This window comes from Ambystoma mexicanum, chromosome 3p (assembly GCF_040938575.1).
Source record: "Ambystoma mexicanum isolate Mex_15411 chromosome 3p, UKY_AmexF1_1, whole genome shotgun sequence".
In the NCBI taxonomy this organism is placed as follows: Eukaryota; Metazoa; Chordata; class Amphibia; order Caudata; family Ambystomatidae; genus Ambystoma; species Ambystoma mexicanum.
Genome location: NC_090925.1, coordinates 740692410 through 740715301, shown reverse-complemented (window position 1 = coordinate 740715301; position 22892 = coordinate 740692410). Strand labels below are relative to the sequence as shown.

Sequence of the window (22892 nt, the reverse complement as noted above, 5' to 3'; positions counted from 1 at the left end):
CCTGGTGACTGGGGGGTGGGGGTGGTGGGAGACATGGGTCGGGGCCTGGTGGAGGGTGCCCCTGGTGGCTGGGGGGGTGGGGGTGGTGGTAGACATGAGTGGGGGCCTGGTGGGGGCTGCCCCTGAACTGCTGGGGGGTGGGGGTGGTGGGAGACATGAGTGGGGGCCTGGTGGAGGGTGCCCCTGCACTGCTGGGGGGTGGGGGTGGTGGGAGACATGAGTGGGGGCCTGGTGGAGGGTGCCCCTGGTGGCTGGGGGGTGGGGGTGGTGGGAGACATGAGTGGGGGCCTGGTGGGGTTGCCCCTGCACTGCTGGGGTGTGGGGGTGGTGGGAGACATGAGTGGGGGCCTGGTGGAGGGTGCCCCTGCACTGCTGGGGGGTGGGGGTGCAGGGGGACATGAGCAGGTGTGCAGGGTAGTCCCCTGTTTTGTGGGCTGCCTGCAGGGGCCGCCGAGGGTGTACAGGGAACACCTGTGAGGACCCACCCAGCCTAATCGCGTGTGTAACTTCCCACGCACCCCTGTAATACATGTACCAAGCCAAATCGCGTGTGAGAATTCCCGCGCACCCCTGTAATACACGTACCTGGCCAAATCGCATGTGAGAATTCCCGCGCACCCCTGTAATACACGTACCCTGCTGAAATCGCGTGTAAAACTTCCCGCGCACCCCTGAAATACACACGCCCAGGCTATTCGCGTGTGGAACTTCCCGCGCACCCCTGAAATACACGCGCCCAGGCTATTCGCGTGTGGAACTTCCCGCGCACCCCTGAAATACACGCGCCCAGGCTATTCGCGTGTGGAACTTCCCGCGCACCCCTGTAATACACGTACCTGGCCAAATCGCATGTGAGAATTCACGCGCACCCCTGTAATACACGTACCCAGCCGAATCGCGTGTAAAACTTCCCGCGTACCCCTGTAATACACGTACCCTGGCTAATCGCGTGTATAACTTCCCGCGTACCCCTGATATGCACGTTACCCGCTTTGCGTTCCTTGCTTGGCAGCCCTGTAAACTGGTCCAGGGTTAGCGCAGCCCTTTGCGATGATTTAGCGATTTTGATGGCTTTTCCTTGCGCGAGGGCGTTCTTGGGGGCGTTACTGGCGCTGCTGCAGGGTCGCTGCGATACTCTGCACCACGGCTGGTTTGGGAGCCTAAAATCCATGAATACGCTGTGCGCGGAAATCGTTTTTTGCGCACGTGCCTGGCGCAGACAATCGCACGCGGACACTCTGCGCCAGCCGCTTGCGACACTTTTCTGCAAAATTCTATGAATTACCCTGATAGTTTCCTGATGTATTCTCAGATAAACCAGGAAGAGTGAAAGGCACCGATCACTACATTAGACCTCCTATGGGTAAAGTGGTTCATCTGAAACCATATAAACTCCTGGAAGCCCATTAATGGATAGCGGTTGAGGAAGTGAATAAAATGTTAAGAGCGAATATTAACAAACCCTCTTCAATCCCATTGTCCTCCCCTATCGTATAGGTCACCAAACCTGACCATTCTTGGAGGTTTTGCATAGATTTCCACCAAGGTAATGCCATTCCCGACTTCAGTGCTTATCCTATGCACCACATCGATGATCTAATTGATAAACTCAGAAACGCCACTTTTCTATCAACCCTAGACTTAACAAAAGGGTACTGGCAGGTCCCAGTGTATGGGTGTGATAAGTAAAAGACAGCTTTCTCGACGCCCCTACGACTGTTTCAGTTCAAAGTCCTCCCTTTTGGCTTATACAGGGCTCTAGCCACTTTCCAACGATTTATGGACAAAATATTACAGCCCTACTCTGATTTCTGTGGAGCTTATATTGATGATAGTGGGCCTCATTACGAGTCCGGTGGTAACCGAGCCAGAAAAACCAGCAGGTTACCGCCGGACTCGTATTACCATTCCGCCTCCGTGATTCCTGGAATTACCGGGGCATTACGACCCCGGGGACCCGGGAATTCCGGAGGCGGAATTCTGTTAATCCCCATTCCCATGGAGTCCTATAGGACTCCATGGGAATGGGGAAGTGGAAACACTGGCACCATGCTGTAATGGTGCCGGTGTTTCCATGTCTGCCTGCAGGCGGGTGGTGTTAAACCCGCCAGGTCAGACCTGGCGGGAGTGACATCTCCCGCCTGCAAGACTCGGAATCAGCCGGTCCGGAAAGAACGGTGGTGGCGGATTTACCACCACCGTTCTTTCCGGACCGGCTGACTCGTAATGAGGCCCATTGTCATTTATAGTAAGACTTGGGAAGACAACCTTTTCCATCACTTTACTATTATGAAAGCCCTCATAGAAGCTGCCCTAACTGCCAATCCATCGAAATGCAGACTGGCCCAATCAGCCGTAAAATACCTTGGCTTCTTTGTAGGGAATGATAGTGTGCAACCTCAATGCGAGAAAGTGCAGGCCGTCCTAGATACCCCTACACCTAAAACTAAAAGAGATCTCAGAGCATTCCTAGGGTTAATCGGTTATTACCATAGATTTATCCCAAACATCTCGGACCGGATGGCTAGGCTAACAGACAGACTAAAGAACGCTGAACCCCAGAAAATTAATTGGTCTGACGAAGATACTATATGTTACAACAACCTAAAACAAACCCTGTGCCAGAACCCGATCCTAAATGCACTGGTTGAAGTGCACACAAAGAAGTAGTGGAACTATATTCCCTGCTGGAATGCTCTGGGTCCTCACAAACCCCTTTGCCATGTCCCCTCCCACACGCAATCCAAACCCCCAAACAAACACACCTGCTGTTCAAGGGAATGTTCAGTGCAGTTCACTGAAGTGCAAGTTTCAACTTCTTCCTACACTTTGATTTTAAAACAAAACCATTCCGGAAAAAGCTTCTTTTTAAAATAAAATTACAGGAACAGTAAAACCTCAAAATAAAAAGTAGAGGAGCACTGCTCCTAACCGCTCCCGCCCACTTCGACCACTTCCTAAATGTAGTACATTTCTCAAAGGAATTTGTATTGCAAAGAGATGCCTTTCTTACAGGGCTAGGAGCAGTCTTGTCACAAATTTGCAATGGATTGGAACATCCCATTTTGTTTATGAGTTGCAAACCTTTCCCCCATGAAAATAATTACTCTGTGCTGGAATTGTAAGCCCTTGCCATCAAATGGGCCATTATCCACCTTAGATACTACCCACTAGGAATACAGTTCACACTCGTCACAGACCGTTCTCCACTGGTTTGGATTAGCCAATGGAAAGACTGCAACCCTCAAGTCATACAATGGTTCTCAGACCTGCAACCCTACTGTTTCACAGTGGAGAACCGAAAAGGTAAAGGCAGAGGGAACGTGGATTTCCTCACTCAGGTTCCCCTATGAAACTGATGCGGCTAAATCGCACAGGGGAAGAGTATGTGAGAAACTTGACAGTGTCTCACCCGCTGGTCTCTGGGGATCTGTCATACAGGTGGCCAGGACACGGCCATCGCTTTTGGATACAGTTCCTGGGGGTGGTCCAGTGCGGGAGGATCACCTGCATTAGGGGTCTTTGGGGAGTGGAAGTGGGACACCGGATGGTGAGACGCAGTATCCCCTTCCCAGTAACACCTTTTCCCCCATCCTACTAGGTAGGATACCTAGGAAATCCCCCCCCCCCTTTCAAGACATCACTGTGCGACAACGGACTAACACCAGAGCCGTATACCTGACATGTCCCAATACCATGGTCAGGCATTTACTGATCATTGCACACACCTGACTCCATCACACTTCCCCACGTGGATGAAAGGTGGAGCACAGAAATACACTCTGAGCGAGGAAAAGCACACGAGGAAACAGCAGTTCCAAGATGGCAGTTCAATACAAGAAGAAAGACAGCGAGACCAGAGAGGGTTGCAAGGTGGGAAGTACTCTTGACCTCTAAAGACCGTTACTTTCGGGAACCTTGGAAAGTAAGAAGCCTAAGACCGGGAACTAAAGCTGAACAAACCTACACTATGCATCATAGCTACCAGGGCTTTCATACGTCGATAACCAAGGCAGGGAGGAGCGATTGCTGCTGTTGTACTGTCCCTGGCTCCTACAACAAAGCAGCACTAATAAAGACAGCACAGCCTTTGAGTGGGAGAGGCTGATACCAAACAAGCTTGTGTTTGAACCAAGGTTGCAAGCGGCAACATTGTATGAAGAAATCCAAAGACAACAGTATGTCAAACAAATGCATGTGATGAGCGACACGCATATAATTGGAAACTAAAGGAGTGAATGAAGTTAGGGAGGCCAAGTGAGATACTGTATACAGAGTGGTCCCACGCCACGTGGGTGCTCATTCGAAGGTCTCTGTTAGGTATCCAATGGCATGGCAACTGTATTGTGAAACAGACGTTTGTATTGAAGTGGTCCTGCAATGGGTCAAGCTAAATCCTGTTCACATTCGAAGGTCTTCGATAAACCAAGGTGAACTACAATTGGTCAGAGCCTGGCTGAGGGAGACTAATTCAAAAGGGAAGGATCTGAGCCCGGCTGAGGGCGATCCGGGGTGAACCGTGAGTCACCCAAGTACACAAATATGCTCTGAACTTTGTAATAACAGGGATCTGAGCCCGGAAGAGGTGGATCCGCAGTAACGATCGTAAAATAACAGGGAGTTGAGCCCGGCCGAGGGGATCCAGGATGAAGCCCCCGAGCTGAATACTTGAACTGTGTATCTTAATTTTGTGTACATCAGACCCTCTGAATCAAGAGACTTTGATGAGAAAAGAGACTTGGGCACAGAAGGTCCTGTTGCTCAAAATCAAAATGTATCCTAGTGTCGAAGAAGCCAGAGTGTGTGCTTTGCTCGAGTGAACCGCCTTGCCCCATGCTGAAAACGTGGGGAAGAGAGGCCAACGGCCCAAACATGCTGACCTATCATTTTGTGAAAACTTATTTTCTTTTTCATGAACACTACCCCACCTTATTTGTAAATTAGTGATAAGGAATGGCAATAGTTTGTTTTAGTATAGGCTCTTTTACTTTGACAAGACTCCAGTAGGACTTCATTATTTCCCTTTCCTACACGTATTAGACACATGTTGTCTGCTCTTCTAACACTTACACTTGCCACCTGTTGGCTGCGCTACTTCTTATTTTGATTTCTTGTCCTGCACTTGTCCCGCCTCCCCCCCCCCTCCACTGGGACTTCTCCACTACCCTCTCTCCTCTACTTGCGCAATCTCAAAGTCACTAGGCCTAGTAAGATCATTGTTTTTTGGCCTCTCTCTGGCCTCCTCCCTTGCCTTGTCGCACCTTAAAACACTTATGTATAGACTCGTTATAAATGCCATATCAAATCATAATATTATTATTTGATGGTCGTAGCTTGCTCCCGTCTGTAGATTTAGGTTTTGATAGGTGTTTATCTCACCCATGTCAAAGTTCAATAAACACCCTTGAACTGTGGTCACTTGTGTCTGTCTTACTGTTAATACCGTGCCTTCCTTACAGCAGAGAGTTGGAATTAGAGGAGCGCAGGGCTCTAGCAGGGGAGTATTTAGGAAGCCTTGTGGATGATGCAGAAGGTCTTGAATATGATCCTTGCGCCCATCGTGTGCCAGTGGAGAGATTTTAGGGCTGTAGAGATATGGCCCCTGGGCTTGAGGCCAAGGATAAGTCTTGCAGCCCAATTCTGGATTAGCCGAAGGGGGTGTAGGCAGGAAAGAGGGAGATTGAGGAAGATGATTTTGCAGTAATGCAGCCTGAGGAGGACCAGTGCTCTAGAGACATTGAGATTCTGGTGGAAGGTGAGGAAAGTGAGAATACCTCCAAGGAGGTGAAGCTGGTAGTGAGCCTTTTTGGCAAGGTCCAGGATGTGAGGGGTGAAGGAAAGAGTGGAGTCGAAGATGACCCCAAGGTTGTTGGCCTCACAGGATGGTGAGGGTAGAGGGCCCTAAGAGGGTGGCCAGAGGGAAGGGGCAAAACAGTACGCAGGTGTCCCAATGAGAAGGATCTCTGTCTTACTGGCATTAAGACTGAGATCGTTAGCTGCATACCATGCCTGGATGGCAGTCAGATAAGCAGGGAGGAGAGAGGAGGAAAAGGAGGTCGTAGAGGGGAGTTTGAAGGAAAGCTATGTGTCATCAGCATAGTACTGGAAATTATGAGAGAAGGAGGAGATCAGGTGGGCCAGAGGGGCAAGATAGATATTGAAGAGCACCACAGGTAGAGAGTATGATGGTGGAGGAGAAAGGGCCCAGTTGCAGCTGGGAGGGGCAGTGAGGAAAGAGGTCAACCAACCCAGTGCCCGGTCTGTGATACTGAGGTATCACTTTCGTCGTTTAATGCGGATAGAGTGGTTGACTGCATCAAAGGCAGATGAGAGATCCAGGAGAATGAGAACAGCAGGAGAGTTGGAGTCAAGGTGTGCAAGCCTGTTTTCACAGGTGTGCAGGGGAGCAGTTTCCGTGCCTCTGGATGCCCGGAATCCAGATTGATGGTCATGGAGGCAACCAACAAGTTCAGTGTGGACGGTCAGTTGGGGGAGGACCAGTTTCTTCAAGAGGTTGCCCAGGAAGGGGGTAGTGGATATGGGCGATAGTTAGCCAGGCAAGAAGGGTCTGTAGATGGCTTTTGTAGGCGAGGGTGCACAAGGGAGTATTTGAGGGATAGAGGGAAAGAGCCAGTGGCAAAGGAATGGTTGCAGAAGTTGACAAGAGCCATGGCAAGAGAGGAGATGTTGTCCTTAATGGTTCTAGAGAAGCAGGGGAGCACCTGTTTGGGGGAGACAATCATAGAGCAGACCGCTTTAGGGAACTCATCCAGTGCTATGGGCAGGAGGGAGGAGAGATGGGCGGTGGAAGGAGAGGAGCCATGGGGGGGCAAGAGGGCAGGAGCAGGGGGTGAAGATGGGAGTGGAGGAGAGTTAGGACAGGATGTCCTGAATTTTAGATGTGAAGTGGGAGGCCAAAGCAGAGCAGAGAGCCTGGGAGGGAAGGGGAGAGGTAGAGACTGCAGTTGGGTAGATGAGTTCCATGTAGATTTTGAAAAGTTCAGCTTTGTTGTTAGTGGCTCCAGAGATGCTGGCTTGGATGTGGACCCTCTTCTTGGTAGTGGATAGAGAAGCAATATTGCCTTTGGAGCAGGCGACAGGCCAGTTGTCATAGGATGAGCCTGAGGTTTGCCACTTCTGTTCAGCAACTCTGCACTTACATTTCAGAGATGCTAGATCAGAGTAATTCCCGGCATTGCACTTGGAGTTAGGTTTGAGACTGATCCTCATGACAGGGGCAAGGATATTGAGAGTGTTTGAGATGGAGAAGAGCTGATTAGCAAGGACAGAGTCAGCGGGAGAGTCGGAGGCAGGGATGGGGGGGTGAAAGGGGAAGCAAAAGCAGCGACTGATACTAGCTTCATCAGTCGAATGACGGCGAAGGTGGCTGGCAGTGCTGGGGCTGGCTCAGATATAGGGCCAAGGGGCCCCAAGCTGGAGGAGAGGAGAGTGGTCCGACCACGAGAAACCGGGGGGTGGCCGGGTTAGAAATGGGGACATCGCCAGTGATGATGGCATCCAGGGTGTGTCCAGCTGAGTGGGTCGGGCCGGAAGGGAGAATAGTGAGAGAGAGGGAATAACAGAGGACACTGAACTGTGAGGTGGCTGATTAAACGGAGTCGAGGTGGATATTGAAATCACCAAAGAGGAGGAGTTTGGAAGAGGAGGTAGAGAGGGAGGAGACAAGGTCAGCCCGTTCAGAAAGGAAGAGAGAAAAAGGGATAGTGGTCTGTAGATTGTAGTGAGGGTGAGAGAGAGTAGGCGAGACTCCAAGCCTACAGGCGAGGCATTCAAAAGAGGATTTGGATTGAGAAGGTATGATAGAAGCAGGGACCCACTCTGGGAAAATCAGGGCCACTCCACCTCTGGGCCTGTTGGGTCTGGGTCTGAAGAGGATTGTGTAGCCCTCACAAGGAGAGGGTCAAAAGCAGTGACAGAGCTGGCATTGAACCACGTCACAGTAAGGGAGAGGACGTCAAGTTCAAAGTCTTTGAGAAGAAGACTGATGTCAGAGGGTTTTTGACAACAGAGCAGGCATTCAGAGTAGCCAAGTGAAGCTGTTACCACCCGTGAAGGTTTTCTGAGGGGGGTACAGGGGTGTGGTACTCCCATCGGTGGTGGTGGGGAGGTTGGAGGAAAGGAGGAAGGACGGGTGGAGGGAGAGGGGAGGAAGTTGATGAGAGAGGGCAGGCGCTGGTCAGGGAGAAGAGTAGGTTGAGTCAATGCGTTGGTACAAATGCACACCTGAAATCAACTTTTAGGGCAAGCACTGAAAGACAGTACTTTTGCAGGTAAGCATCTTCAGATTGTACAATCCCTGCTTGATTAACGGACACTGTTAATGCAAATGTGTTCCCCATCCTAGTACGTCCCTCTGCCTCCTTAGCCACCCACTAAAGTTGGAGATTGGCATACAGGTGAAGCTAGTGCTTAATCCCAGCTCTAGACTTGTGGGATCCCCAGGCACCACTAGCACAAGAGACTGTAAAGAGCCAAGGTTAATACCAACACAGGGTAATGAGAAATCACCCACAGGTGCACCAGAAACGGCCTCCCCAAGGTTTTCTACACAATGTCAGATGCTACAAAAGAACTAATGGCTGGAGTTTTCTAGGGGAACCTGAACTCAAAAGCTAGCAGTACTCAAGGCTATGAGAGAAGAGAAATGTTGTAGTTGGACCAAGTATCCGATAAAGACTTCACTTCCACACAGATACTATCTGACCGCTGCTGGTGTTGGCTGCAGGCTTAGTTTTACAAACTCCAGTGTCAGAACATGCATTTTGTAATGACAAGAATAATCAGAAGCTGCTTGGGGCGAGGGGGGTTAACATCACTGATAAGAAATCCTACAGTGATGAATGGCGAATATCAAGGTGTGCGGTTAGGAAAAACAAATAGTAGTCTGATGATAACTTAACATGGAACAAGTGCTGTTGTTGTTTAATGTATATATACAATATGAAAGTGGATTATAATATATGTTTGGGGATGGTGGGGCACATTACTCAAGAATGCTTGGAGCATGCTATTGTGTACTTGAGTGCTAAGCTTTTGCCTGGGGAAGAGACAAACCACAATCCCTTGCAGTGACTGAACATCATTGGATAGTGTAGACTTTTATGATGGACTCTTGATGTACATTACAAAGCTGATAAATGAAGGTAGTGTGTAGTGCATGCAAAGCAACGAGTAACTGCCCAGCAGCCTATCTCTTTGTCTCTCTGAGGTTGTCCATCACTGTGTGTTTCCTATCTGGGATGTATTCATGATTCTCATTCCGTCTTTCCCTCTGTAAGGATATCTGTGTTTACCTTTGCCTCTCTCCTTCCTCTGTTTGGCTGTCTTTCAGACAATGTATTTCTCTCTCTCACTCTCTCTCTGTCTCTCTCAGGTTCTCCCTTATCTTATCTCTCCTTCTCGGGGGATGTTTTTGTGATCCTCAGCTTGTCAGCCGTTATCTTGGAAGATGAGTCCAGCAGTCTTCCTCAGATTTCTCAAGGAGACCCTCGACCTATCACTATCTCTCTTGGGTGTCGATCACATGTCCCTCAGCCTGTCTCTCCTTCTCCTTCAGGGTGCTTGCTGAGTTCTTTTCCCTGCAGAACAGCGAGTCTGACCCCCGCGCCGCTGTGCTTCTTGAGTTGTACTTCTACACTCTTCAGTTTTGTCGTGATCAGAAATTCAGTCGGGAGCAGACCTCCTGCTTTTTTTCCATCGTGAAGGAGACACACCAGACCTGCATGGGTAAGAACCACAATGTATGAAACACTCCTTCCCAGGGATCATCTTTAAGAGCAAACAATCCCTCTTCAACAACCCTCTGATAGATAGGAGGGGAGAGATCCCTGCTTAGAGACATTCAGACCTACCTAATTAGTATCTTCTAACTCTGCTCTCCGTGTTTTCTTGCTTTATTTCATTGTCTCACTTTTCTTTTTTATTCACCTTCTCCCTCTTTGTGCCCCAGGGGTGATCATTGTCCCCAATGATTCACAAACACGTTTTCATTCATTCTCCCTGTCTCCTCTTCTTGATATCTCTTCCTCTTTGTCTAATATCCTTCATGTGCCTCTTTTTCTTTCTGCCACAGAGACCCCACTTGGGAATATGGACAGATGTTACAGCTATTTTACAGAACTGCTCATGTGCCATGCTGCCAGGGTAAGTGCTTGCTGTCGGGTTCAGTGTCTAGCATTACTGCCAGTGAGACTACCTTTGCCAGTAAAGGAGGTTGTTTGTGTTTTCAAGAAACAATGGCATCACCCGGAAGCCACCTCCAACAAACTTTTTAAAAAATCCGAATTTTGAAATAAGCAACACTGCCAAAGATAGGCCTGAATTCTGAGTTATAACTGAAATTCCTTTTCACTAGTTTGAATTCTGAATTCAGGTGCTTCATTTAGTAATTGGTTTCTTTGCAGTTGTTAGAGAAGATTTTCTTTTAGAACCTGTCCCTGCATCGACATCCATGGAACCCCCACTCCGCCCACATTGCTACGACTTTATAACCATGCCCTTTGAAGGTAGCTAAAGTCGTATCGTTTACCCTCCTTGCTCAGCTCATCCCTTCTAGGGGCACTGATGGCTACCAGTGCATGGGGTCACTGCCCCCGGGGAGGTGCTGTAGAGGTACTTTGTATCTTTTTTCCTTTTTCTTTGTAACACATTTTGTTAAATTTGTTGATGTATCCAAGACTTGCTGTTTTTTTTCTTTTTTACAGCATGTACTTTCATGTTTTACTGCAAAATTCCATTTTGCGGACCATGTACTCAAAGTGGCCATGCCACAAGTTTCTTACCCTATCCTTTGGCCATCTTGTCCTTTGGCCTTCTTCCTGCCTTCTCAGGTCCGGAAATACCATTTATGGTAAGCCTTTTCCTGGGAAAAACCTCAGGTTTCCTTGGAAAAGCGGCTGTGTGCACATCCTGGCTGGATGTGGAGGTTGAGACTGCCTTTTCCCAATTCACATTCCAGCTAGGGGATGTCTGTTGCTCGGCAGATGTCTGGCAAGAGGCTGTCCAGGAGTGAACATCCTCGTCACTTTCAATAGTGCAGATCTTGCCATTATTAGGCTGCGGAAGCCCTTAGCTCGAATTTGGGATAAAAGGAAGTGTCCTGCAGTCGGTAATCAGATGGTTTTGAGCCATAACCCGTACAAAGAGAATAAGCCCACTGAAAACCCAAAGATTGTCGTTGAAGACAACCAGCATTGCCTCAACCAAGTCCTGGAGAAGCCCTACCTCTCTGCATCGATCTTCAAAAGATCCTCATTGGTGCTTTGAGTATTGGGATGGAAGAACCAACTATTCTGGTACACCTGTACGATGATCCTGCCTTTAGAACCCTTTGGAAGTGTCCTGGGACTATCATGTGGGCTGACTAGCTTCATCCAGTGCATCTCTGGTGCATCAGTCAATGTTCTGAGTTGCATCTTGGAAATCTCCAGGTCGTTTACTTGTGGATCAAGACCTGTTTTCCTGCTGCTCTGCAACTCAAAGAGGGGCCTCCCTGGAGCTGTGTCTTCTTCATATCTACAAGTGTCACCCGCTACCCACTGATTAGGGTGATCTTTGCTGCTGTTCATCTCATTTGCATCGTGGGTGGTCTCCTGTCATTGCGGGCCCCGTAGTAGTCATTGTCCAGAGGTGCCTCGGCTGTCCAGCTTAAAGAAATCAGGAGCCATCCCATCAGAGCACTGAACCACCGTCTAGCCTGGCCCAAAACCAAAAACTACCATTGCACCTGCGTACCCTAGACCCCTGCAACTGGACCAATGACTGAAGTAAGTAGGGCCAACGATTCTAAGGACCCCGGGGGTGTTCATTCAAAAAATCTGAGTAAGGGGACGGAGCTTGATTACTTGTTTCCACCAACTGTCCCATAAATGGATTGAATGGGTTTAAAGTGCACTACCTAACTCCCTGTTGCCTTGTAGTGATTGGTGGAGTATAGGCCAAGGATGCCCCCCAGGGTAACTGTAGTAGTGGGGTATTTGAAGAGTATCCATAATTTGTTTTACTATTTGTTTTACAAGTCTTCATTTCCTTTTTAAGTACCTGTATCTGAAAGATTTACTTAATTTTACTGTTGGCTTTGACAATTCTGGCTCTGAGAGACAAGACTTCCAACTCTGCAACAGGTACTTACCTGGTGCTTTCACTCTTTTTGAGGCACTAGGCCTACTTGCCTAGCATGTAAGGCCCTATATGTTGTAATTGTTTTGCACTGTATTTCATTTCAAGTTCCTGTTTACAGTTTACTGTTTTTCATTACTGAACTATTTTACTCTTTATTAGTGTAAATGGTGGGTGAACTCCATTTGAGATCATAACTGTTTATCTATAGATATATTTACATATTGTGTCTTCACGCTAGCGCAAGGCATATGTATGGTTAAGGCGAAGTCTATGAAAATAACATTTCACAGTAACTTATGAACCCTTGCTTGAACAAATCTGAAAATATTCCACAGTGATATTGGATCGTCTGAGTGCGCAAAATGTCAGCATCTACCCACGCACCCTCTTTCTCGAACCCTCCCTTCACGCTGCACAACCTTCTCACTCACCACACACCTTCCAACCTGCAAACAAGAGGAACCCTCTGGCAATCCAAGCACACCCTGCTACCTCATTTACCCTTGCACCCTCTTTCATGAACCCTCCTTACACACTGCACACCCCTCTCATCACCAACCTTTCAACTCGAACCTCCGCTCTGACCTACCCCACCACACCTTCTCTCATCACACCACCTCCAACTCACAGACCAGAGAAGCCCTCTGGTGCTCCAAACAACACAACCAGCCCACCTCAACCCCTGCCCTCCCTCCCAGGAATCCTCCTTTCACCTCAGTCCCCTCACTCCCATCCATCTCCGCAATAGCCAGAACCCGCCCAGCCTCCAACTCCCAGACCAGAGGAGCCCTCTTGTGCTCCAAACTACTCACCCTTCCCGCCTCCTCCACAACCCTTATTGATCCCTCCAGGAACCCTCTTTCCACATCAGGCCCCAACCTTCCATCCCTCTGCATCACAGCCAGAAACTCAAGGACCCCTGCACATCTCACCTCATCAAACACTTGAACAAGGGCAGCTCCAAACCATACCCTAAACCAGGGGTCTGCAACCTGTGGCTCTCCAGATGTTTCGGACTACAACTCCCATGATCTCCTGACATTGACTATGCTGTACAGGCCGGGTGGGAATGGTAGTCCAAACACATCTGGGAGCCAAAGGTTGCAGACCCCTGCCCTAAACCAACGCTCTTCTCCACCACCCCAGAACTCTTTCCCTTCCTCCCTTGCATCTCTGACTCATACCACCCCCCTCCCAGCCCCACGTCCTAGAAACCCTGGCAATGTTTCAACAGCCATAACCTGCACAGACTCCTCCACACCTCTAACCTACCCTGTCATTCCTCCATTTCACCCACACCCCCTCCTCCAAATATGCCCTCTCGACCTATCCTCCCCCCACCAACAAACATACCCCTTCCTCTCACCCACCCCACCCCCTATCCGTCATCAAGAGACCACCTCCAACCACCCCTTTCGCTTTACTAAGTATGGCACATATTGCCCTCACCAGGACCATCACTACTACCCCTTTCCCCTCAGTCCCCCCACCCTCTTCCACCAAAACACACAAATCCCACAGGCAGAGACTGGCTTCATCTTCAACTCTTCATGCCTCGTCACCACTACACTGCTCCACCAGCCTCACTCTTGCTAGCCCCTCTACTTGGACCTCCCCGTCACCCATGCCTCCCTCCTCCCTATTTGTACATGACCTTTCCCCCTCTAAACCCACATCACCCCCTGCCCCCCATCCGCCTAGACACGACTCCCCAACAGAACACAACCCAACCCCCTTCCAACCATGGCTCTGATGCCTCTCCCCTTGCGAAGGTCAGTCACCACCCGCTCACTCTTCCTGCTCCTGATACATCCCCACACTCTCCAATCCCACCAACGGAATCCCTCAACACATCCAGCACCATCCCTTCAGTCACACCAACTGACCTGGTCCCTCCAGCCACACCGTCCTCCCCTTTGACCTATACCTACCCACCGGCCACTTGGACTACCCAAGTCCTGCCTGGCCAGAACACCATATGGAAACCCCCCTGACCCCTCATCAAGTCACCTGTTCCTTTTCAATGCCCACTCCGTGGCCAAAAACAGACACAACATCTTTGACCTCCTAAGCTCAGACAACCGTGATCTCATCTTTATCACTGAAACATGGTTCTCGGACGACTTCAGACCAATCGAACACAAAGCATTCCCTCACGCCTACTCGCTCATCTCCCACAACAGACCTTCCAGAGGAGGCAGAATAGTTATCCTCCACAAACCTCACATCTCCATCACACTCACCGAAACTCAGCCCTGCACAGCTAACTGCAAATCCCTTCTAGTCAAACTCTCTTTGCTGCCTAATGTCTCACACAGCTTCCTACTCCTGTACAGGCCACCAGGATATGACAGACATTTTCGCCAAAACGGCCTCTGCGACCACACTACTTAACCACCCAGCACTCACCCTACTGGGGGACTTTAATACCTGGTTTGACGTGCCCAACAACTCTGTGACCCAACCCCTGATCAACAGTCTAGAGGCACTCAACCTCACCCGGCACAACACAGGACCCACCCACATTGCAGGCCACACCCTTGTTGTGATCTTCAGCTCCTCTGACCATGTCTCAGCATCCACCCCAAGGCCCTCCTAAGGACAAACTACTCAGCCTTACCTTTCTTTCTCAGCACACCTCCCCCGCCTCCCAAGGCCCCCCCCGTCACTCAAGGTAATTTCAAATGCTGGCACAAGGTCAACGTACTAGTTGACTTGACTGAAGCCCTGCTGCGCACCCACCCTGCATTCCTGGCACCAAGTCCTTTGACTCCTGGTTGAACAGCTCTTTCCTCCCTCTCACCCCTTCTAAAGCTGCCCCTCATGCAAAGGAACATCCCCCAAGTGGTTCACACCCCACCTGAAGGTGTTCAAAACCCCGAATCGCACCCTCAAGCACAAATGTTGAGCCTTCAGAACTCCTCTAAGTAAGTCGATCACCCAACATCACCAAAACTACAAATCAGAGATCCAAAATGCCAAAAAAGCCTACTACAATAAAAGAATCCTAAACTGCGGCAGCAGCAGCAAAGAACTCCACAGAATCATCACGGAATTCATGAACCCTCCCAGCAAATCTGCCCTGACCACCTCCTCACAAACGCTATGCAATTCCCTCTCTGAACACTTCCACATTACAGCTCTAGAGAGAATGGCCATCCTTAATGCCTCACTCTCCAACCTCACCCCTCCCTCTGATCCCGACCTCGAAGAATACACCAGCCTCCCCTCCCCCCAGGCGTCCTTCCTTCTGCTCTTTCAACTTTTTCTCGATCAAGGAATTCGGGAAACTACTATCCAGCAGCTGACCCTCCACCTCCCCCCTTGACCCGTGTCCCACCTCTCTCCTAAAGGAAATCTTTACATCCACTTGCGCAGGAGAACTGGCAAGATCCATAATGAATTACTTGCTCACCTCGGACATCTTCCCAGAACCCTTCAAAGCCGTGCATGTTAAACCCCTTCTAAAGAAAGCATCCCTCGACCCACTCCAACCAATCAATTATAGGCCCATCTCCAACAGCCGAATCCTGGCAAAGCTCATAAATCGCATTGCATACTCACAGCTCAACCGCTTCATTGCATATAACAACCTCCTAGACCCCGCGCATTCAGGTTCCGGCTGTGTCACGGAACAGAAACCACACTGATCTCTATCTGGGATGACCTCAAAGTCTCTGCCGACTCTGAATGATGCGCAGCACTGGTTCTTCTTGACCTCTCAGCGGCATTTGACACTATCCCAATCGATCCTCCTTGACAGATTACACTCTCTAGGAATCCGAGATTCGGCACTCAACTGGATTGCCTCTTTCCTCAATAACAGGCATCACATCACTCCACTTTCCCCCCCTTTTGTCTTTGTCAGGAACCACCTCAACATATGCCCGAAAAAAGCTACCATATCATTCTGTATTGGGTCGGTGGCAGTTGCCCTGGCGTCTTTCCCGAATGTGGGTCGAACGACAGAGGACCACAATCCCCATGAGCCCCTGCACCCGGCCCTCCTCTGGCCCGTCACGTCATCACGCTTTTGACAGGACCCGGAAGCGATGCTCCTTAACCAACTCGTTTGCCCGGCAAGGTTGCTGCGTTCCATTTCGTTACCCGCATCTGGTTTTCATCTTGGAACTCCCGGCTTTCTGACCCTTTGGCATACGGCCCTGGATTTCCCTCGCTGCATTACCCTGTTCTGGTTTCCTTACGCTTGGTTCCCCTCCCAGAACTTATGCACACAGACTTTCGACCTTTAGCTCAGCTGCATCGGATTTCCATGCTGGATTGTGTATTTATGTTTAGCGCATGGTCCCTTGTTTATCAGTTTCCGCAGTTTGTTTTTCCTGCAAGTAGTAACTGGGCAGGCTCTCCTCCTCGGCAGCACTTCACTGCCTGCCGTCCATCTCTACGGTCTGCCAATGATAGCAAACACCCTGCAGCATTGTGCACTCACTCTCCTGGTCCTTTTCATTCCCTTCCCACCTCTTCCAGCACTCTTGCTGCACTGGTTCCCTCTGCTACTTTCACTCATTTCTCCTACTACTACCCAACTGCAATCCCTTTTCGATTACTCCACATCAGGCTTTCTCTGCAGATACCTGGTACATACACCAACAGATTATTGAACTATTTTCTGCTGACTGTGAACTCACCATCATCTAAGAATTTTGGACAATGAACTTTTCTTCTGCTACGGATTTTTGATTTTTCACCACAATTTCTGGGGACTTCACTGTGGATTGACTTTGACTCTGTTTAAGGTGTTTTAGCTGTCCTGTTCCATTCCGTTGCTGCCCGGCCTTTTCACCTGAGCCCCTGGCCTGACAGGTAATTTTGGTACCCTGCAAGGCGTGCGGTCTGAAGGAAAGTCTCTCCCTGAAGGAGACCCGTCGCGCCCTCGAACACCAGGGATACAACGTTGGATCAGGTTCCAGACAGATTAAGGAGCCCTAACGTTGCAGTACAATGGAGGCAGGGGCCGATTCCATCACAGCTGTTTTGCAGGCCTTTGCTGCCCTCCTTACTGACATGGCCGCAGCACATGCATCTCTCCATCAACGTATGGATGTGATGCAGAGCTTAGTAAACCCGCCCCCCACTGACAAAGAATTCGGGGATGGGACAGCCGCAGCACCGGCCGCCCGACCACCCGCCCCGACTCCCGGTCTGGCCCCAATTGTCTTGCCTGGCCCCTTCCCGTTGGCCTCGCCGGAATGTTTTACGGGAGAGCCAAAACGTTTCGGACGTTTCTCAATCAGTGCAAGCTGCACTTTCTTTGCCACCCGGCAGCATTCCCCAATGCCACCACTAAGGCCGCTTTCAGGTTGTCTCACTTAGGTGGCACCGCCGCTGCTTGGGCTAACCCGCTCTTGGAGTCAAACAACCGTGCCCTGTATGATTTTCACACCTTGGTATCCGCTACGAACCTGGTCTTTGATGCTAGGTATAAGGCTCAGGCTTCAATCTCGAGCTCTTGGCCTTGTCTCAAGGGAAGCAGTCTATGCTGACGTATCTGGCATGCTTTAATCAGTTGGCAGCTGAGACCTTCTGGCCCGAATAGACCTCAGTGTTGTATAGGGGACTTTCAGGCTTTCCTGGATTTGGTGTTACAGATGGACGCACTGTCATGATGCCTACCCCCGGGCATCCGGATCAAGCCCATCAGCCCCGGGAGCAGGCATCCAGATATTTAATCAAACCCCAGCAGCCCCGGCTGGGGGCTGTCTGGGTTCAGTCCTGGTGCCTTAGGCGCCAGGCTCATAGTCTTTACTTACCTCATGCAGACCATGCTGCAAATGAATCCAAGCCAAGGTGAGGCCTGGATGGGACTATTTTACTACAGGGACTATTTTTTACTCGGGTGTGGTTCTAGGGACTTCTTACCTGGAACTACTTTGGAGGCTATTTAAACCACGCCCGAACAGCAGCACATGCTTCGCGTTATTCTGCATCCAGCAGCGTAACGCTCACCGTGCCTGCAGTCAGCATCCAGGCTTCAGCCACGCCCGTCTCGAATCCAGAGCTCCTAGCAATAGAAGAAAGAAGAAGGAAAGGTTAGAAAACAGATATTATTTCAATCCTTACCTGAATTCCGGATCCATCACGTCTTCGAACTTGAAAAGGACATTATTCTACACGCGTCGCATCGCCAGCTGCAGCGCCGCGCCATACTCACCAGTCCTCACAGCATTTTTCGATCCGGCGCAGCCTCCATCGAATTCCACCATCTAGGGGACAAAAGAAACATAAGGTGAGCCGAAAAAGCCAACAAATGCAACCTCTCCACCATAGACTTACCTGATTAACAACCGGAGGCATTATTCTGTAACAAACCGCAACTTCTTACGCCGCACCTGTAAGGAGAGAGAAACCAGCAATTTAAACACACGCATCTTTTGCCGGACAGTGTTGGGTAATACAGACTCTTACCTGAACACCATCAGCTGCCACAAGACAATCTTCCCTTGGACGCAGCTGCAACACAAGAAAGGAATGTACAAGAGTGAACATCGGACATATTGAACTCTTTGAACTTTATACTTACGGGTTCTCGGCTGGAACCTCGGAGTCAATATTCATCCGGAACTCTTCCAACGCCTTCAAACCAGTGAAGTAACTGGCAACTACACGCCCCTGCATTCCACGCAGGATGGAGAGCTCATCATTTACAAACATAAGGTGAGCTTACTGAAAGTGAATCGGTGGTGATTAGTGGGGAGAACCGTGTAGTGCCATTACTAGAATCCACGGGTGGCTAAATCCCTTTCTCCACTTGCAGGAGAATTCTTCTACGGGTCAAGCAGATGAGGTTAGGCGGTCCAGTCCAGTCTGTCATCTCTGCACTACGCTTCACGTTGGAGGAGGTCGCAGCTGTCCGGGTCCGATCGACGCCCCCGTGGGAGCCAGGTGAGCGTAACAGAACGCAAAGCCTATCTACAAATCCTCACCCGGGCGTTATGGAAACCTCTGAAACAGACCAACTAGCCCAATTATTAGGGGAACTTAGGACGGAAGTGCACTCTGCGCGCCAAGAGACTAATGCCCTCAGAAAAGAACTGATTGTGTCAAAGGAACACACAGATGATCTTGCTAGACAACTGCTGCAAAATCAAGCTGGGCAAACACCCCTACCTGGACTCGGGGGAAACCCAGCTCCTGTTTCTTCGAGCAATCCTGTGCAAGTAATCCTACCAGGGGCTATTCCTTTGGCTCCACCCAAACGCTTTGCTGGGGACCCAAAAAGGTTTGCAGTGTTTATGAATCAATGCCGCTTACACTTTTTATGCAGACCTGGAGCTTTTCCAAATGACCAAGCCAAAGTAGCCTTTGTACTATCATATCTTAGTGGCAGCGCAGCTGACTGGTCAATTCCACTAGTCAACCAGGATGACCCTCTTCTTCGGAATTTTCAGGGTTTTCAAAGAAGCATGGAAAGACTGTTCGCCAGACATTCACAGGGACAGGCCCTGGATAACAAACTTTTATCCCTACGACAGGGTAATCAGGATCTGCTAACCTATCTCGCAACCTTCAATAGGTTGGTGGTGCAAACCGGATGGCCTGAGGAGAAACGAATTACATTATTTCATCGTGGGCTTCGGGGAGAACTCAAAGATGTTTTGGCTCAAGTTGTGAATCCACCTCAGGATTGCGCAGAATATATAGACTTAGTGGTCCAGTTAGACCACAGACTTCAGAATAGAAAGGCTGATCGAGCTAAGTTTGAGAGTCGGGTATGGGTTAAACCCAGTGTTACCCCCAAAGGACCCTTAACTCAAAAGGAAAGAGAAAAGAGACGGCAGATGCAATTGTGTCTGTACTGTGGAACCGCAGGACATTTTCTACGGGATTGCCCTATAAAACCACCCAAGAAAGTAGTAGGAGTTGCTGACAAAAGTCAAATGGAGCCTGATTCGGGAAACGACCACGCCCGACAAGCGTAGAGGTCCGCTTGCCGAGCTTAAAGAAGGACACTCAGACCTCCCACCTAATTATACCAATGGTCCTAATTGATCCAAGGAAGCCATCACGTATGCATGCAGTAAGGGCATACATTGATAGCGGGGCCGTAGGAAACTACATGGACCACGAATTGGCCTCAAGGATGAATCTACCCCTTTGCAAAAAGACTGCTTCCGATGTCATCACCACAGTCGATGGAACTGAAATTGCCTCTGGGCCTGTAACTCATTCCACTACTGAGCTGACCCTGTTGGGTCAAGATGGGCATCAAGAAACTATTGTGTTTGATTTAATCAAGGCCCCGCAATTCCAAATAATTCTGGGTATGCCATGGTTGGAAACACATAATCCTTGTATTGATTGGAGAGGGAAGAGAGTGAACTTCCCAGATTGTGCACACACCTGTTACCCGGAAAAAACCTTGAACAGAAGCCTGGCCAGCGTTACTAATCCAGTTGTGCAGTTATCTCAGGAATATCAAGAATTTCAAGATGTTTTTCAAAAAGAACATGCAAATACCTTACCACCTCACAGATCATACGATTGTCAAATCGACCTAGTACCCGGTGCACAACCTCCATGCAGTAGAATCTACGCCCTTACGGAACCCGAAAATCTTCACTTACGACAATATCTGGACCAATACCTTGCTTATGGCTTCATTCGTCCATCCAAATCTCCTGCATCCTCAGCTCTATTCTTCGTGCCTAAAAAGGAAGGTGACCTTAGAACGTGCATAGACTACCGCGCATTAAATCAGATTACGGTAAAAAACCGATACCCTTTGCCTCTGATCCCCGAATTACTAGACCAAGTAAAGGATACATGTATCTACACTAAGTTAGACCTCCGAGGGGCATATCATCTGGTACGTGTAAAGAAAGGCGATGAATGGAAGACTGCCTTTCGCACCAAGTACGGGTTATTCGAATACCAGGTGATGCCCTTCCGGTTGTGCAATGCACCAGCAGCCTTCCAGTATTTTATGAACAATGTCCTTCGTGAACTCATTGACGTCTGTGTTGTCGTATACATAGACGATATTCTAGTGTACTCCTCCTCAGAATCAGACCATGTGAAGCACGTTCGTGCAGTCCTCGAGAAACTACGCCAGCACAAGTTATACACAAAATTGGAGAAATTATGTTTTTCATTCTACAGAAGTTGAATTCCTGGGATTTATCCTGACTCCAAAAGGAGTTCGAATGGACTCTCGAAAGGTGGACGCAATCCTCAAGTGGCCATCACCCAGTTCAGTTAAAGGGGTACAAAGCATGCTTGGATCTGCTAATTTCTATTGCAGATTTATTCCTGAATTCTCACATATTGTGCACCCCATCACAGCACTTTTGCGAAAAAACAAACGTTTTTTGTGGACTGAAGAGGCTAAAAGAGCCTTCCAAGAGCTAAAATCGAGATTCACGTCTGCACCTGTCTTAAAGCATCCACGCCCTGAGCTTTCATACATAGTTGAAACCGATGCATCCAGTTTAGCCATGGGAGCTGTCCTGTCCCAGAAGGATCCCGAAACCGGTCAACTTCATCCAGTAGCATTCTGGTCAAGAAAGTTCTCAGCACCCGAATTAAACTATGCGGTTACTGATAAGGCGTTATTAGGCATCAAGTCCGCCTTCAAGGCTTGGCAGCATTATCTTCTCGGTGCCAGGCATACCATCACTGTAATCACCGATCACAGGAATCTGCAGTATTTGAAAACAGCCAAGGCCCAATCATCGCGTCAACTTCGGTGGGCATTATTCTTTGCCAAATTCGATTTCGTGATCACTTATCGACCAGGTTGTAAAAATGGCAAGGCAGGAACCTCAGAGTCAATATGCATCCGGAACTCTTCCAACGCCTTCAAACCAGTGAAGTAACTGGTATCTACACGCCCCTGCATTCCACGCAGGATGGAGAGCTCATCATTTACAAACATAAGGTGAGCTTACTGAAAGTGAATCGGTGGTGATTAGTGGGGACAACAGTGGGGTGCCATTACTAGAATCCACGGGTGGCTAAATCCCTTTCTCCACTTGCAGGAGAATGCTTCTACGGGTCAAGCAGACGAGGATAGGCGGTCCAGTCCAGTCTGTCATCTCTGCAGTACGCTTCACGTTGGAGGAGGTTGCAGCTGTCCGGGTCCGATCGACGCCCCTGTGGGAGCCAGGTGAGCGTAACACGCACGCCTTACGCAGAGGAAGGGGGAGCGTCAGGTTCCTGATGTACATTCTGGCAAGTCTGATGCCACCCCGGTTTCCTCTTCCAGAGAACCAGAGCTGAAGCAGACCGTGGCTACCTGGGACCCCCTGTCGAAGGAAGAGAGGGGAACGGGGAATGCAGAACAACCTATGCCTATACTGCAGACAGACAGGGCATTTCATACGTGTTTGCCCCAAACATCCACCAAAGCGTTCGCGAAATGCCAAGACCTGTCCATAGAACGGCCCTGGAGACATACCTTCGATTTCGCACATCTACCTGCCCATGTCCTTTACGATCCTGAGGTCCGGTTCATTTTCTGTTCCTGTAACGATTGATGTCCGAAGCCATGGAGAATTACATTGACGTCAACCTGGCCAAAGAATCGGGATTACGATACATTAAAAAAAAATCCCGGTACCGTATGAGAGGTCGATGTTTCCTGCCTGATATCAGGTCTGGTAACAGAACAAACAGGTCCTATCCTGGTGAGCACTTGTGAGGGTCATACCGAGACACTTGCCTTTGACCTTATCACGGCTCCTGAATTCTGAGTTATTCCTGTGGGGAAAGTAAAGGTCCATCAGGTGTGT

General features: G+C 49.4%; 1 protein-coding gene across 2 annotated transcripts in view; it reads left to right on the top strand.

The window, feature by feature from the left end:
• Positions 1-22892, top strand: part of CFAP119 (cilia and flagella associated protein 119) — a 306589-nt gene that overhangs the window by 170576 nt on the left and 113121 nt on the right. For both annotated transcript variants that reach the window (XM_069651633.1, XM_069651634.1), the window contains 2 exons: positions 9578-9747; positions 10094-10164. In XM_069651633.1, the coding sequence (XP_069507734.1) occupies positions 9578-9747; positions 10094-10164 (241 nt within the window). The remainder of the gene's footprint in view (positions 1-9577; positions 9748-10093; positions 10165-22892) is intronic.